The following is an 18,963-nucleotide window of genomic DNA, read 5'->3' as shown; positions in this document are numbered from 1 at the left end:
AGATTAAAGCTCAAATATCACTTCCTTAGGGAAACGAGAGTCAAATTGTCTTCTACTTTTTCATCAAATCACCTAACATTTAGTAAGTATATATCTTTACAAATGAACAATATCTGCTTCTCCCACTAGAGAATAACTTTCAGGAGAGCAGGGACTTTATATAACTCACTATTAATTCCCAACAATTAGAACAGTCCACAGTACACAGTAAGTTCTCAAAATATATTTGTTTGAAAAATGAAGGAATAAATTTAGCAGCCTTTTATATAGAGATAATGCTTTTACCTTGCTAAGCTACATACCTCAAGTTGGTGGTGATAAACTTTGGTTCAACTATTTATAGATTTTTATCTAGTCCTTTTGAGAACAAAATAATTCCAAGATTAGACAAAATTGGGAACATAGTCAGTGGTATAGAGTTTTGTTTGCTACTCTTCAAACAAAGATTGAACCCTAAAATTTACTCCAAGAACAATAAATTTGATTGTTAGTCTTTTTAATATAATCAATGTAACTAGTTAAGCAGCCCAGGTCACATAACCATAAACCCAGATGTGTTGGATTCCACCAACCATGCATGAAAAATTATCTTTGTAATCTGTCTTAAAACACACAACTATATTCAAAAAAATGTCATAACCTGGGTATTACAGGCAGTATCATCATGCCTACTTTTCAAATACATATGAGCCTCGGGGGAAAACAAAAAGAAAAACTTCTGAAATGTTTTGTCATTTGCAGAAATTTCATCAAATTTCACTCTCCTTTATGAGAAAAGATCATGAAAAAAAATTTTTTTTGAGACAGGGTCATACTCTATCGCCCAGGGTGGAGTGCTGTGGTGCAATCTCGTCTTACTGCGACCTCTGCCTCCTAGACTTGAGAGATCCTCCCACCTAAGTGTCCTGAGTAGCTGGGAGTACAGGTGCTCACCACTGGCTAATTTTTGTTTTTTGTAGATACTGAGTTTTGCCATGTTGCCAAGACTGGTCTTGAACTCCTGAGCTCAAGTGATCCACCTGCCTCAGCTGCCCAAACTGCTGAGATTACAGGTATGAGCCAAGAACCTGGCCAAAATGTTTTTTTAAAATAATGTATCATATAATGACTATCTTTATAAGCAGTACTGAAGGACCAAGAGATGCCAACATTTACTTGTATTTCTAAAGTAGAAAAATATTGCCTATTTTGCTTCTCTTGTGATTGACATAGTTACAAATACCCTAGAATCACACCATAACCAACAATATGAACTGCCATGGATGCTACATTTTCTGGGGTGAAGAAAGATATTTGATCAAACATCCTAGCTTTTCATCAAAAGCTAGAATATATCTGGTAAAGTGTCACTATTTGAAAGATACTCCAAGGCAATTAAGCCAATTCTAGACATGTTCAGTTGCAGGTTAGCATAAGACAGCATAAAGATGAACAGTCAAATATACGGATTTTTTTTTTAGAGAAAATGAGAAAACAGATGGCAACAAAACAGGCAATTAGACCAAACAGTCAAGATTTAACTTCTAATTCTATAGGATATCTTTCATGTTAAAGGTTCAAAGTGTTAATTAACTAATTAATTCCTCAGCACCTCTGCCAATTAGCCAGCATCTCAGGGCTTTGAAAGCACTTTTATCTCATGGATTAAATACCGTATCATGTTAATTCATATTCTCAGAACAATGCAGCTCCTTAGCCTGCTCTGAGTGTCTGACATCACCTGGACTATGAAAGCACACAATAAAGCATTTACTAAACAAACTAAACTGTCAAACTGCAAAGGTGGCTAGATGGATACAGCTGCTTGTTTGTTCACAGGTGATAAGGAAGAAGCTTCTTAGAACAGGGCTTCTCAAAACTCTGCTTAGGAGTCACCTGGGTGATCTCCTTAAAGTATAGATTCTGACGCGGTAAGACTGGGTGGGACCTCAGATTCCGCATTCCTTTTTATTTGAGACTGAGTTTCACTCATGTCACCCAGGCTGGAGGGCAATAGTATGATCTCAACTCACTGCAAACTCTGCCTCCTGGGTTCAAGCGATTCTCCTGCCTCAGCCCCCCAAGTAGCTGGGATTACAGGCATCTGCCACCACGCCCAGCTAATTCTTATATTTTTAGTAGAGCTGGGGTTTCATCACGTTGTCCAGGTTGGTCTCGAACTCCTGGCCTCAGATGATCCACCCACCTCGGCCTCCCAAAGTGCTGGGATTATAGGCATGAGCCACCATGCCTGGCCAGATTCCACATTCCTAACAGGCTCTCAGGTGATGCTGGTGACCACAAAGCCCCAGTCCCTCAGATCCCCCTTCTCATTGGGAAGAGCTCACTCTGTTTTGGGGAGGCAGGGCTCTGACTCAATATGCTAGAACACAGTACTGTCGTGACAATGTTAATTAAAAACTGAGCCCCACTCTCAGAGCAAGCTACTGTTTCTGTTGCACATGATCCCTTTCTATTTCCCCCACTGACTTTATCAAGTTATGTTTTAAACCACTTATAAGGATCCACCTACCCCAGGGCAAACATTAAGAGTAAAAGTAAACACTATCATTAATATCACCAAAGCATACAAAATGAGGTGGCGTTGTCTCTGCATTTAATGCCTTGTCCCCATGCCTGCTACAATCTAGTTAAAATACCTAAATCCACAGGACTTAGGGGAGAGCAGTGAGGAAGAAAAGAGAGATGGTTGGAACAGAACAATCTAAACACAGACAGCAGTTCCTACCCACAGTGTATTTTCAGTCTTGTACTCAATTCAGAAACTGCTCCAAGTACATGCAGATCTGACCCCAGTTTCAATACTAGGTAGGAACATTGTGATATGGAGGTGATCAGCTCAAAGCCCATGTGACTGCTTAACAAAACATGAATTTACCCAATCTTCAGAGTTGAAAATTTGATTTATCTTAGCATCCTCCTGTCTCTAGTTAGATTTTTAGCAATTAATTCATAGTAATGCGACACTAATCTTTAAAATAAATTGGGTGATGGTATTTAGTGATGTATTCGTGCAAAAGAAATGACATCTCAGAAACCAGTCTGATTCTTTCTACAGTACAAAGTGAATAGAAAGCATTTCAAAGTTTTGAAAGTGAGTTCTCCCGTGGTATGTGGGAAATACTTTACCTCAATTTACTACCAGACAAATGAAAATGATTCATCCCTAGGTAATCACATGAGTACTTCATGTTTAAACCCAGAATATTAATGAGTCCTTAGATTAGAAAAGAATGGTGGTCCTGGCCAGATCACAGGAAAACACATGCTGTCTCCCATTCTATTCCCGTTAAATCCTAAATCTGTTCTAATTTGGATAGATGGCTTTTTTTCCATGAACCTGATTAATGGTCATCTCCCAATCCTTTTTCAATCTCTATCCATGGAGATCCAATAAAGGGGGAAAAAATGAGAATAATGATCAATATTACACATGGCCTCATGTAAATAAAATGAATACTGTGAGCCTGCTCATGACTATACTCAAAGACTTACACATATAAATTTAGTTTTTTAAAAAAGGAGAAGTCAGATGTTTCTAAAGGTGATGCCATCATCTATTTTTTAAAGTGAGTTTCTATGTGAAGTAGTCCAACCACCACAGCCCTTTTACTCGCTGTCCTGTCTACTTGGTCTGGGCTCTAACCTCATGGTTCTCAGACCTTGAGCTACGAATCCCTAATGGGAGGAAAACAGTAGATCTTGAAGCTTTTTAAAGAGCTCCATGTGTCCATACACACAAAAGCATTGTTTGTAAACAGAATAGGCATGTTTAGCCTATGGCATATTTTTCAAAACCTATGTAAATACTAATGTGATTGATTAAATGTGCTTCATTAAAGTGTTAATTCACTGGGGTTTCTCACCACACTTTGGATTTGCTAAATTAATGGCTCAGAAGAATATAGATTCTGCCAATTTTGTGATGTTAAAAAAATGGTTGCAGGGAATGGTTACTGACTGAAGAGAAGCATGAAGGAACTTTCTGAGGTATGAAAATCCACTATATCTGGATAGAGGCTAAATGGATAATGATTACACAGGTGTGTAATAAATAAAAGTTCAAGCCTACATTTAAGATTTGCGCATTTTACTATACAAAAATTATGCCTCAGTACAAAGGGGGTCGGTGGTCTTACTCTGATAGTCTGGGAATTACTATCCCAAAAACCCAAGCCATGATAAAATTTTTCCATCTCCAGCAAACAGAAACAGAAATATTATAATGAGTTTATCATAAAGCTAAGTTTATTTAACATAAAGGAACATCCTTTATTCTGAGAACTTTCTACTTTTTGGGTGTCATGAATCCTGAGTCCTCTTCTTACTCTTGATGGGTATTACATGTCATTTCTTTGAAATAGAATAGTGATAACAAATGGTAGTGGTTTTTCTTTTTGTTTTCTTTCATAGTTTGGTATCATTTGGTGTGGCTTAATATCTTTATCTGGCAAAACAAAAAGCTAATAATTTACTTTTGGTTTTTTCTTTAAATTGTTCCATAAAATGCACATCAAGTCTAAGTGACTATGCCCTTGGTCCAGCTGTACTTTAAAACTGGCCATTTACCTGCCTGTTTACTCTCACACCTCTGTCAAGGTAGACACCTGCCATCCCTATGCCAACCTGTCTCTCCCTGCTCCTTATGCACTCAAGGAGGAGGCCCACTCTCACCTGGAGAGTTACAGCATGTCTCTGCCCAAGGCATCCTTTCAGGGCCTCAATAAGGTCCCTAAAGAGGGGATCTATATTTATTAAAGACCCTAATGTAGCACCACCCCCTCACCTGCTGCAAAATATCACATCTCAGAGGAAGCAGAGCAGAGACTCTCTCAGGAGCCCATCCACACTTGGGGCTGGAAATTCCATACCCTAACTTCAGAACAGGAGTCAAACTGTAAACAAGTGCATGACTAAGTTTAATGAAAAGTCACCACCAGTTTCCCCAATAGAACAAACAAACCCTCCTACTACTGATATTGTCCACCTCTCTTTGATCAAGGTTACAATTTTAACACAGGGTGGTTTTTTTTTTCATCAAAGAGAATTTCTGACAAGGTGTTAGAAAACTGTGTTACCTGTAAAACCCCTTGAGGTTCACTCTGTCCTTTATCAGGTCAGCTGCTTGAACGATAATAATATTCCTTAATGCTCTTCCTGCACAGGAAGAATTCTCTCCATAAATCTAAATGGAAAAGACAAATAGTCACTGTAAATATAGAACAATAATGTGACAATTTGTGAGCTACCAATAGCATACTATATATATATTTATATATATTTATATATATTTATATATAAAATCATAACCAAGTCCATAAGGTTGAGACATATTTTAGCCAATATAGCTATAAACCTACAACTATCTTATTTTATTTTAGCTACTGGTCCACTTACGCTACTAAGATATAACTATTCTCCAAATGCTAACCTGCTTTACTTAACTACAGTTATAAATAATTTTCTTTTACACAAAGTTTTCAGTGTAAAACATCCACTATTTTTTAAATACAATATTTATATCAATACAGCAAATTGAAGAATTTATATTATGTATTAAGTCTGCATATTGATAATGCAAACATACACAGGTCTTGGAAGATGGAAAAACAATTTTCTTCCCTATCTAGTGAATATCTTGAACCATGACACAATTTGACAGCAGGCTGCTTTACTCTTAAGCTTCATTCAACTGCAGAGTTCATAGTCAATTCCAAGCATCGGTTTCATCTACTTCACAATTCCATCTATCAAATAAAAATTTCAATTAACTTATTTTTTTAAAAATTCTAATTCCCCCATATGAGTCTCTGGTTCTAGGAGGATGAAGAAGGGTAGTTCTTAGATCTAGAGGGGGCTAGGTCCTACTTTATAATACTACCTCCTTCTCTATAACCAGCACCTTCCTCCAAAGCACAATGCTGCTTCCCAAGCAAAGGGGGCTAAATGAAAATAAGCTGTCTTCATAAGGTTTATGAAAATTAATATATATTGGGGGTACATGCCTACACAGTTTTACTTTTTTCTCGGTAAACTTTTAATGTACCTACTATATATATATATATATATATATATACACACACACACACACACACACACATACATATATACATATACACATGTGTATATATACATAGACATATATATATATATATATATATATATATATATTTTTTTTTTTTTTTTTTTTTTTGAGACAGGGTCTTGCTCTGTCACCCAAGCTAGAGTTCAGTGGCAAGATCATGGCGCACTGCAGCCTAGGCTTCCCAAGCTCAATTGATCCTCCCACCTCAGCCTCCCAAGTAGCTGGAACTACAAGCACACACCACCAAGCCCAGCTAATATTTGTTTTTTTTTGTTGTTTTTTGTTTTTTGTGTTTTTTGTAGAGACAGGTCTCCCTGTGCTGCTCAGGCTGGTCTTGAACTCCTGGGCTCACACAATCTGCCCACCTCAACCTTCCAAAGAGCCGGAATTACAGGTGTGAGCAACTGCACCTGGCCAAAATATTTGACGTCTTCTCTCAAGGCAACCAAATTGATAATATAATGATTATGATTTGACCAGGAACATCAACCCCATCCTTATACTTCTTTAATTTTCCTGATATCATCTCCTAAACACAAACTGATAAGGAAGTAGGAAGGCAAGCAAATTATTTTTTAACATTTCAAAACTATTTAAAAAAACAACAACAAAGCTTGAACAAGCCAGATGACAGAAAGTATTACCAAGGAAGCGGTGTGAGTAAGCTGACACTTGACTAGTCCTGAAAGCATACAATGTTCATTCAGTCAGTCATTCAAAAAGTACATAATGAGCAACTGTCAAGTGTCAGATCTGTTCCTGATGGTGGGGATACAGTGGTGGAGAAGATAGAGAAGGTCCCAGCCCTCACAAAGCTCACAGTCTCCTGTTAGCCTAAAAAATGCAACTTTTTTTTTTCTTGAGATGGAGTCTTGCTCTGTTGCCCAGGCTAGAGTGCAGTGTTGAGATCTCAGCTCACTGCAAGCTCCGCCTCCCGGGTTCACGCCATTCCCCTGCCTCAGCTTCCCAAGTAGCTGGGACTACCGGCACCTGCCACCATGCCCGGCTAATTTTTTGTATTTTTAGTAGAGATGGGGTTTCACCGTGTTGGCCAGGATAGTCTCAATCTCCTGACCTCATGATCCACCCACCTCAGCCTTCCAAAGTGCGGGGATTACAGGCATGAGCCACCACGCCCAGCCAAAAAATGCAACTCTTTATTGACTGATTCTTTACCACAACACAATGATAAATAACGAGAAAGTAAATCTCCTCTTATACAAAACTCAGTGTAAAATATAAGCTATTTGTAAAATACAGTGTTTTTAACAACAGATATATTTATATCATATTTATATTATATATATGCTCTGCCACATTAATTCATTCATGTAAAGAACCCGGAAGATGGGAAAATAATTTTTTTCCCTAGTTCGTGAACATCTTGAATCATGACAACGATCAGAGCATCTCAAACACTTTTGCTGTGTCATCCCAGGTGGTGAAGACAATGTGATCACTGCAGCATCCCTGCAAAACTCTGTGGTCAGGAGCAAAGGGAACAACTGTAACTTGAGAATTGTACATCAGAATTTGTCAATCACTATTTCAGAAAATGCAGTAAAAGAGAAAAGAATCATACCTGGGAAGGCGTATGTTCAAGGTACGGATTAGATATTCTTCTTGATAGAGTCTATTTTAAACAAAGAAAAAAAATAGTTAGAACCAAATAAATTTTTGTACCAAAAATGGAAAACATAAGCAACAGTGGCCGGGGCAGGCCCCTGCTATGAAAAAAAAAAAAAAAAGAGCTTAAATCTCAAATCATGGTCCCTACGGGCTTAGCATCCTTATTTTCACTCAATGTAAATATCTGGTCAACATTCGTAACAACAGGAGAGGATATTTCACTTCAATGGCTCCCAAGAGAAGTACAATAGAAAGACTGGGATTTTCTTGGACCAGTCACTTTATTCTTGATGTGTTTTGGATTCCATTTCTCCTTTCCTTTTCCTCACCCTAACTCAGGCCTTCATCACTATACCCTCAACTACCTGCTTCAGCTTCCCAGTGGATTTTCCTGCTCCTAGTCACATCCCCTTCAGGCCATCCTTCAAACCACAACTAAGCAAATCTCCCTAAATCACCCCTTTGACTTACAGAGGATCCCTTATTGCTTATCTGAGTTAATCCATGCCCCCTCGGCTCATCACAGTCTGCCTCCAACAGATTTCCAGTATTCTCTTTCCAACTCCCAACAAAGCTTCTTCAGTTTAGCAAGACCTACTTGTCAGAACTTTCCACTCATAACCCTGCCTTTAGTCACATCAGTCTTCATGTTAAAAGCCTTCCATCTTCCTTAATGCTTCCCAGAATCCCACCAGACTCAAAGTCCAGTTTTGTGGAGTCGGCTCCTGCATGAAGTTCCTGCTGCTGGGGTATGTACCTCTTTAGAGCTCTGTTTTTGCTACTATTCAGGTGCAGCGCCTGGGTGCTCAGCATTGTTGACCGTTTTTCTGTGTGTGCATTTGCCCCAAGGAATCCATAAGCTCCTTGAGGGAGGGCTGGCAGCTTATACTGCTTTGCTTTCATGGCATCTAGCACACAATTGTGCATAAAGACGTTTATTTTTTCTATTCATTTATTTAGATATTTATATAACTGTATGAACTTAGTAAGTATCTGCTGAATGATTTGAATTGTAGGAGCTAATTTTTCCTGCCTAATGATCCAGGAAACAAAACCATCACCCACATATGCTTAAGCACAATACAGAACTATTATCATTTCCTATTGCAGTATTAAAAAAAGAACACAGAAACTAACATTTATTGAACTTCCAACCTATGTTTAAAAGCTCTTTCCATCTCTATTCTAAGTCTTGCTATCTTTTGAGATCCTATAGTTTTCAGCCTACCGCCTCCATGTCTTAGAATAATTTGCTAAATGTACAAAACATACCCTACCAGTCATCACTTTCCAGCATCTGAATCTTCTACTAAACTTTAGTCTAAAAAGAGAATTCCCATTCTGCCCCTTCCCCAGGCCACATGGCCCTCACATTACTCCTAATTAAACTAAAATAAAATTTATCAACTCTTTATCCAGAAATGCCAATTGATACCCTGTTAAAGATGTGTAGCTTGATTCAAAGAAAATAAATTTTATGAGGTAGAGAGCCCATTTTTAATTCCCAGCCTTCTGGTCTTGTCCAAATGTACTACCAATCAGCCCTACCTAGGCCTCATGTACCATGAGCCTATGTAATATAGTCCCTTATTGATATACTGAACAATTTAAGAGTTTTAAATGCACCAGATTATATGAAGATGAATCATCATAATTTATTTTTTTCTCTAAACAGGTAGACTTTTAAAATCACTATGGCAGACCAGAAATGACAGTCTTTACTACTCATCTAATTGCCTGAATCAGCTAAGAAAAGCAAATAGTTTATATAATCTAGTTAAAGAAAAAGCTTTTAAGCAGAAACAAGCTCTAAAAAAAAAAAACCTGGGCAGGGGCATTTTCACAAAAGAAAACAAGCCACTTGCCTTCCTGGCCACTGCCAACCGGAATCTGGCTGTCTACACACTCGTGTTACACTCACACAATTCCACTTAACAGAAACCTCCCCCATGGATGGCTTGCTTCAAAAGGTAGGTAAGGTGAGTAAATAAAGCAACGGGGTTCTTCTATACTGAATAGATGGCAGCGTTAGATAAGCTACTGGCCCCAGGAACTCAACAAGCTCAACATAATAACTGTCTTTTACAGGACACAATTCCTAGGCTGGCTGTCAGGAACTCCCTTGAAACCCTCTCTTCACTGGTCCCAGGAGAGCTTTGTTTCATTAACACTCCAGGACAGCTGTTCTCAAACTTGTTAGCTGAGCATGGGGAGCCAGAGAGCTTTGTGGAACTCAGTCAAGCACTGACTCCCTAAACTTAAAACGATGATCATAACTGTACTTCTGCAGAGACCACTTTATGTTAGTTTTCAGTACTGACCCAAAATAGCAAGGGCCAAAGGCTTAAGGGAAAAAGAACGTGGGGAATATTCCATCCATTACCTCATTTTTAGCAGGTACTGGGAAAGGACTGTTACTTAATTTTATCAGAGAAACACCATGGGCCATCTTACTGCTGCTGTTAAATCACTCAAGAACTGCCCTCCCAGCATTTATCAGAAAGAGTACCGCAAAAGCACCCTTGAAAATGCACCCCCATCTTTCCATTTTAACATTCTTTCCTTGATATACAATCACTCAGCTGTTTTCATCCCATCTTGGAATCCCTTGGTTTTATTTTTCCTCTCAGCATCCCAGGGCTTCATCTCATCACTCCTGTGGCAACTTACTTCCATTCATTTCATTTTTGAAGCACTTACTCAGCTGAGCACCCGACACTGTGGGAACTTCCAGAAACACACACACGGACAAGATACCATGCCTAATTTAGAAAACCCATTTGCCAGAAGGCATAGGATCTAAAGAACCTATTAAGCCCATGAATTCTTTTTCTTGATCCTAATCTCCTTATCAATTTTCTCTGCAATCTTAGATGGCCAGTCACTCGATGCAGAGTATCCTCTCTTAAATGGCTCCCACCATAATCTCTCATAAATACAATGCCCAAAGTGATGATTCCTTTATCCTATGTATTTTAAATTTCCTAGAATTACTTAAGTTGGATGCAATGATTCTTTCATGAAAGACATATATATCCCAGAGAGATGAAAATACTAATAACATAAATGAAAATAGATTTTTAAGTCAAATGTATTTCTCCTTTCCATTTTAATGAACCATGGAAAATGTTTCCCTAACTAATTACAAGCAAACCTCATATTTTAAATGTAAACCAGGAAATTGCAATCCTTTAATATTCATAAATGGACTTCCAGAAAAAAACAATGGCATAACTCCAGAAATAATTGGTTAGCAACCATATATTACATTTTTTAAGCCAGTTATATATTAAAATTAAAGTGTAGAAGCTGAGTCTGAAGCAGGCATGGAATTCATTCCAGAGTTGCTAAAAATATCTTGCTAAACGGTGTAAGAGACTTAAGGCATATTTTTCATTAGTCCTTAAAAGAGATAGTCACAGTTTCCATCAGTTTTTAAAGGAGATGCCTTAATACTATCCTTAGACTCAGTTAAAGTACTTAGGCTACTAAGGGGTGAGAGAAATAAAGGAAAAAGACTGAATCACTTCCGTCACTACAGAAGCACTACCTGCCCTTTTACTAACATGAACCAACAAGAACTACCAAATTTATTGATAATGCAAGAATTAAGTTCATGACACAACTTTCTGCCAACTTTAGCCACTGTCCCTTTTCCTATTCTGGGTGACCAGGCAGAATATGAAGATGAAACAACGGAATAAATACACTTGAATTTCTTACAAACCCAGGAAGATAAAAAGCCGCATAACTAGCAGGCACATATGTAAAGCGATTATACAATAAAATAATAAAGGCTATGATCTATTAAGCTGCCCAGTGGATTTCTAACACAAGAAGAACCTGTGGGCCCTTCTTCAGCCCCCAAATAAACTTACATCTCAACCAAAGCTTGGTCAAGTTTACAAGGACCGAATCCCAGCCAGATGATAGGCCTGAGAATTATCCAGTCATCAAAGTTGGGGATAATGGGTCAGGTGCAGTGGCTCACATCACTCTATGATAACATGCTGCATGTTATTAAGTAATAGTAATTGAGTTTCTGCTGTGTGCCAGAGACCACACCAAGTTTTTGGGTTTTTTTCTTTTTCTTTTTTCTTTCTTCTTCTTTTTTTTTTTTTGAGACAGGTTCTCACCGTGTCGTCCAGGCTGGAGTGCAGTAGCACAAGCCCAGCTCACTGGAGCCTCGACTTCCCAGGCTCAATTGATCCTCCCACCTCAGCCTCCTGAGTAGCTGGGACTACAGGCACACACCACCACCATGTCCAGCTGATTTTTGTATTTTTTTTTTTTTTTGGAGAGACAGGATTTCACCCTATTGCCCATCTCAAACTCCTGGGCTCAAGCAATCCGCCCGCCTCAGCCTCCCAAAGTGCTGGGATTATAGGCATGAGCTACCGCACCCAGCCTATATTAAATATTTTGCATGCGTCACATTACTTAATACTTGAAAAACTATGGGGTAGGTACTATAATTAATCCTATTTTGCAGATGACAAAACTAGACTTAAAGAGGTTAAGAAATCTGCCCAAGTTTGCAACCTAGCTGCAGTTATTGTCCCATACATGTCTCTTAACATAAAATGTGATAATTTAAGAGTAATGTGACAAATAAGTGCATCTAACTGCAGTAAGAAGTCACAAATAGTATCTGCTAGACCCAGAGGTTCTCAACCCTGGATGTAAATAGAAGTATCTGGGAAGCTGAAGAAAAATAAAACAGGTACTAAGGACCCACCCCAAACATACTGAATTAGAATCTCTACGAGGAGACCCGAGCAGTCTTTCCTCAAATTTCCCGGGTGGTTCTAAGGTTCAGCCAGGTTTCAGGAGAACTGTAAAAATAAGTGATTGGGAATGGCAAATTGAACCTCTCCTCATCCACTTCAGCTATGGGGCTTGGAGCACTGCTCAGACATTGCCTCCTGCACATGCCTTGCTGAATTAAGAAGAGGTACTGTCATTTACCAATAGCACGGGGATCCGTGGCTGAACCTCCAAGTGGCTTGTGTAGAACAAAAAGCCACTGTTTCAGCAAATCCCGTCCTGCACCTGCTCATGTGGCATGTGTTTTCCTTACCTAGACATAGCCCTAAGCTGAAGTATCTTCATGTCTGCACAGTAGCATAGTACCTACATACCTTCGGAAAGAGTCTACCCTTTTAATGGCATCCATGGCATTACACTTAATTTTGGCTTACCATTGTTAAAGCGCTCTATTCTAGTAGAAATATGTTTCCCTACTTAAAAGTTAAGTAGAAAATAAAAGTGGGTTCAAGGAGTACTTACAAACATTTCACAAACCTTTCACTGCTAGGGAGATAAATCAGCAAGAATCAACAGCTTCTGGGAAAATATACACAACAGATACAACAGAAACAAACCCCAAAGCTTCATCAATTTGGTTTTATTTAGTTCTTGGGAAAATTTCTTTTGGGCTGTGTTTACAAACAAGAGAATAGTTTCGCCTACCAAGATGGGCCTCCCTGGTTAATGCAATCACAGAGAAACCTTTAAAATTTGAGAATTAAGTAACTAAAGATTTAGGAAAAATGGTTTAATTAGCGAGCTTAACTTATCTCCACTTGTCACTGAATTTCCTGGTTTTATTAACAAGAACTCATCCAGTCATACCTGGACTCCAAGTAGACCCTCCCTACAGCAACCAACGTGAAGAAGCTCCCACTGGCCAAATCTGGGATGATTTGAGCAGCAAATAAATGAATTATTGAATTATAATTCATAAAATGAATAACCATGAGTCCATACTGATACAAGCAATTGAATAAATAAATAAATGAGGATCAGGAAGAAAGGACAGCCCTTCCTCATGGGATTATTTTAATTACTAAATGCAGTAAAAAGAAGAAAACAGAAAACCACCATTAGGCAAACACCATAGTAATAAATGTTGCATGCAAAAATCATCAACAGATGCTAACATTAGTGGACAAACCTATGATGAGACATAGGATATTCGCATAAGTATCAAAGTATCTCCTGCCAAAATACTAAGTAAAGAGGAAAAAATAACAACTTTACAGTGGAGTTTAGCTCACACCACTTTAAACAAATGATAAAAATTATCGCCTATCATGAGACATGTTGACATCATCTGCCTCCTGATATGATGCACAGAGAAAGGCACTTTTATGCTATTTTTGTCAAAACACATACCTGAATATAATGATGAAATATCAGACAAACTCAAATTGAGGGACATTCTTCAAGTAACTGGCCTGTACTTTGCTATAATTGTCAAGGTTAACAGGGACCAATAAAAACTAAGGAGCTATCCCAGATGGGAGGAGACCAAAGGAGCCAGACAGTTAAAGGCATTATGTGATCCTGCACTAGAATAAGGAACTTAACAGGACACATGGCAAATGTGAATGAGGTCTATATTTTAGTTAATCGTGTGGATCAGTGCTGGTTTTGACAATTGTGCTGTGGTTATGTAGAAATGTTAACATTTGGAGAAGCTGAGTGATGCTTATAAGTGAACTCCCTTTGTACTAGTTTTGCAACTTTTAAGTCTAAAATTACTTCAAAATAAAAAGGTTCTTTAAAAAAAGAATAATGACCTTCTTCCTCCCCACAAATGTGGTCTCAAAAATTATTCAAATATTATCTCAAAATACAACATTTATTTCTTTTCTGAAAGCTGCACCGCCCCTCCATAACTTCCTTGGGCTGCACAACAGAATGACCCTCACGGCTTTCCTGCCCACTCAGGTCTCTGGCATCTTCGCATGAATTAATCTCCTGAAAACACCTCCCTACATGTCACCTTATTTCTAATACAACAAATATATATTTGTAAGTTTACTCTGAGTGCTCACAGTGTTCCAAGTCTTTAACCTAGTGGTCCACACCTTCCTTACCTGTCTACAAAGTTCCTGCTGCACATCTCTACAGACACTCTGCTTCAGCCAGGCAGGTTGTCTCCTTTTTATGAGAAAAACCACATTCATTCTCCCTCCATGCCTGAGCCGTTGCCATGATCTCTGCTCTGTGCACTTTCCTGTATTTCTACATTCTGCCCTACAGTCAATCCACACAAATGCTGCATGAAGCCCAACCAAGCCCTGAGCCTCCCAGATTACTCTCTTCCCCCAAACATTCTAGCACTTTCCATATTTGCCACTGAAATACAGTGCCTCCTGGCCCCATTTGCAGGTATATGCCATCTCTTTTCAACCAGCCTAACCCACCAGAGGGAGTCATGCCTTCTATAGATCTAGGACCATCAGTGTGGAGCAGGAGCTAACCGCTGACCAGCCAATAGTGATTTATTTCCAACGTCACACTGTCTGATAACCTGCCAAGTGGTAAAGCATGATATTACCACCTCAAAAGCTATGAAACCCATCGCCACCACTGCCCCGCTCCAATCACCACCTATCCTTTTCCCTCATTTCCATCCCTGCCTTAAGTGGTCATGCACAGAGAGTGCAGAGTGTGCATAAAGAGCTAGCTGCGTATACAGAGAGGGAGTAGATATGACTCTATAAATTATATATATGTAATTTTTTAAAGACAGGGTCTTGCTCTGTCTCCCAGGCTGGAGTGCAGTGGCACAATCATGGCTCACTGCAGCCTTTATTTCCCAGACTCAAGCGATCCTTTCACCTCAGACCCACAAGTAGCTGGGACTACAGGTGCACACCACCATGCCTGGCTAATTTTTTTAGTAGAGAGGAGGTCTCACTATGTTGCCCAGGCTAGTCTCAAACTCCTGAGATCAAGCAATCCTTGCACCACAGGCTTCCAAAGTACTGGGATTATATGAGTCACTGCACCTGGCTAAATTTTATATACTGAATGACTTATGAGCCTGTTTGAAAACTTAATGATCCACTTGAATACCAATTATTCCTTTGTAGTGAAAAACATGGAAATTGTCTGTGTGGGGTCGTCAACAGGAAAAATGTTCTCTTTTCAATTCCCACATTACTCACAAGTCAGAAATGAGTGAAAGAAATAAACCTTGGAGTAGCCACCTTTCTTCCCTTCTTTGGCATCTGGATATAAACTACTGTCTTAAATGTGTCTTTTCAATTCGTACATAGATTTTTGAAAGCTGTAGAACAATAAAGGTGATAGTGTGGGGTCTTCTGATGAAAGGAAGAATTCAGGATACTTGTTCCACTTTTTATTTTTCAATAACTCAACTAGGATATACGAAGAGCTTCAGAAATGTAGCAGCAGAATGGACCTCCGGGGGTCACCAGGCCTTCCTCTAAACAATGTGAGACAGTGGGGATGGAGATTAGGAGTCCACAGACCAAACCCTGTTGCTACCTGTTTCATAAATAAAGTTTTATTGGAACACTGTGTGTTTACATATCAACTCTGGCTGCTTTACTGCTACAACAGCAGAGTTACATAGCGGCCAGCAAAGCCAAAAGTATTCACTATCTGGACCTTTACAGAAAAGGCTGGCCAATCCTGGTCTGGATTTATCAAACTTTAAAGAACGGGAAGGGCTGTATAATCTCCCAGGCAATATATTCTAGTGCTTAACCAGTTATTAGTAAGAACTCTTAATTTTGAATCAAAATTATCTCCCACTGCAATTTAAGACTATTTCCTCCCAAACTATTTAAGGCACAATTCCACCTCTACTTAGGTTACATAAAAGCAAGAAATGGTAGCTAAAAGTTGTTTTGACCTAAGATTAAAACAAAAAGTAGAAGTACTAGTAAAGGGTACAAAGTTCTAATTATACAAGATGAGTAAATCCCAGATACACTATAAAGCAAAGCACCTATGGTCAACAACACTGTATTGCACACTTAAAAAGTCCGCTGAGAGAGTAGATCTTATGTTAAGTGTTCTTACCACAAAAAAAAAAAAATAAAGAGGATGAGAGGAAACTTTTGCAGGTAATGGATAGGTTCGTGGCAAAGTTTATTTCCAAACTCAAGTTGTATACATTACATCAGCTTTTTGTATGTCAATCGTACCTTAATAAAGTGGTTAAAAAAGCAAATGAAAAAGGAGCAATTAGTTTCACTAACTCCTTTTAAATTGGGAATTTTCAATCTATAAATAATCTAGACAACGCTTGACTCCAGAAAACTGATGCTAAAGGCCAAATATACAAAAGTACTAGTAAATCCATAAGTATAAAGTGTTGTTTCAAATATCTGAATCTTGCACATAATACTCTCTCTGCCTAGAATGCCTTTCTACTCATGTTTAACTTTTCATATAGATTGTAAAAATGCATTCATATGCTCGAATCTCCTGTTAGAATTTATGTGTTTCTAAAGCATTTTGGATTCCAGATCCTTATTTACATTTGAATTTCCCCTGATTCATTACACAAATCTTAAAGATAGGATCTATATTGTGCTCATACTTATAAATGTCCACAGTGTCCAACATGATGCATTCTGTGTAGTTAATTATCATTAAATGTTTATAAAGGAAAAAAATCTAGCTCTTTTAATACCTTCCTTAACGCTCTTCACCTTCCAGAGTTTCCAGTTCCTTCCTCTGTGCACTGCATCCTCTCCTCCCGGGAGGCAGCCTTGTGTCACTGGTAAGAGTGGAGCTCTGGGTTTACCTTGCTTGGATTCAAAGCTCATCAGCACCACTTAAGTTGTGCCCTTGGACAAGTTATTTAACTTCTTTGTCCCTCTGTTTCTACCTCTTTAAATGAGTGAAATAAAATCTACTTTTAAGGTTGTTGTAAAAACTAAATGACTTGGGCAACCCACTCGGGTCCCCTTCCACACTGTGGAAGCTTTGTTCTTTTGCTGTTTGCAATAAATCTTGCTACTGCTCACTCTTTGGGAAAAAAAAAAAAAAAAAAAAAAAAAAACTAAATGACTTAAAATTGTGATTCCCAAACTTCAGCATGCACTGGACATCAGAGACACCTGGAGAGCTTATTTAAAAGATTGCTGGGCTCCAACCCATGGATTTTGGTTCAGTAGGTCTGGGGTGAAGCCTCAGAGTCTCCAATTCTAACAAGTTCCCAAAGGATCAACCACTAATGTAAAATTATATAAAGAGCTTAGAACAGCACCTGCTATGTAACAAGTGCTTGGTGAATGTTACCTATTGTTATTGTTGAGCACTCAGGAAATTTGGAAATTTTAGTATTACTACGTACCTGAATGTGAGTCTCCCCTACTAGACTGTAAGCTTTTCAAGGGACAGGATTATATATTTTTCACCCACATCCCTAGGACGTGGCAGAGTGCCTGTCACAAAGCAAGGTCAGTGGGACCCTAATAAAATTCTCTACATACCAAGAGAGAATCCTCTTACCCAAGGTTCCTCCTGGTCAGAAGGGAAAATAGGATGTGTGAGAAAGAAAATCCTCCTCCTGGAAACATTCCCAGGCACTTCCCGTCAAGCGTCTTTTGGACATGGGCTATTTCATTCACCGGCTTGAGCCGAGAGGGTTAGGTCCCATTTCCCACACCTGGGAGTCTGGAAGAGCTAAACTGGAACTATTCAACTGTTATTAGCTTCTTGGGACCAGAGTCCTTTCCCACATAGGTACAGAATTTCTAAGGGCTTCTGCCAGTGTAACAACCTGGCATCATCACTGTTTAGAACCCTAAGTACAGTCAATTTTTATACATACAAACATTTTACCTGGACAGTGACAAGTGGAAATCCTGTAATTGACACTAAACGTATACTATACCTACATACATACCTACATACATACATTTATCTAAACATCTGTTACCAACTCAAAGCACATTTACTGGTGTTAACAGAAAACAGTAAATTAAAAAGCTATCCCAATGTGTAATACCTCCACTTGACAATTCCAAAACACTGCTCCCACTGTCTTCTCTACTGGCTTCCCACCAATGACTTATCAGATGTGATGATGTTGCCTCTTACTTTCTTGGCGGGGGAGGTCAAGCAGACACAAGCCCTGGCCCCAAAAGCAGGATGCTGTACAGCCAAGATGAACAACAGGGCAAAGAGGCCAACACCAGAGTCACCTTATCTTCAGACTGAAGCAACCTGATTGCCTCAAACTTACTGGATGTATTTTTGCCTCCTCTCTAACTTTTTTCACTATATAGGGGGAAAGTCATATTCAGGTTCCAATTTACATGTATTCTGCTCTGTAAGCTCCAAGAGCAATTTAAAGTTATTTGTGTTTACCTCTCCTGTTTAAGCATAATTACTGTAAGAGGTACTTCATAAGGGTTTCTATTTTTAGAACGCTCTCAATTTTTAATTTTAATCAAACTTCATTTTAAACACCA

General features: G+C 38.7%; 1 protein-coding gene across 11 annotated transcripts in view; it reads right to left on the bottom strand.

Annotated features, from left to right (window-relative positions):
- The window catches only part of RAPGEF5 (Rap guanine nucleotide exchange factor 5), a 254,427-nt gene that overhangs the window by 207,135 nt on the left and 28,329 nt on the right, over nt 1-18,963 (bottom strand). For all 11 annotated transcript variants that reach the window (XR_010120057.1, XR_010120056.1, XR_010120059.1 and 8 more), the window contains exons 2-3: nt 7,668-7,718; nt 5,079-5,185 (exon numbers count right to left, since the gene is read on the bottom strand). Coding sequence is in view for 3 of the 11 variants with exons in the window: in XM_063636307.1 (XP_063492377.1) it covers nt 5,079-5,185; nt 7,668-7,718 (158 nt within the window). In the remaining 8 variants the exon portion in view is untranslated. The remainder of the gene's footprint in view (nt 1-5,078; nt 5,186-7,667; nt 7,719-18,963) is intronic.

Source organism: Symphalangus syndactylus, chromosome 3 (assembly GCF_028878055.3).
Source record: "Symphalangus syndactylus isolate Jambi chromosome 3, NHGRI_mSymSyn1-v2.1_pri, whole genome shotgun sequence".
In the NCBI taxonomy this organism is placed as follows: Eukaryota; Metazoa; Chordata; class Mammalia; order Primates; family Hylobatidae; genus Symphalangus; species Symphalangus syndactylus.
This window is presented reverse-complemented; position numbering and strand designations above follow the sequence as displayed.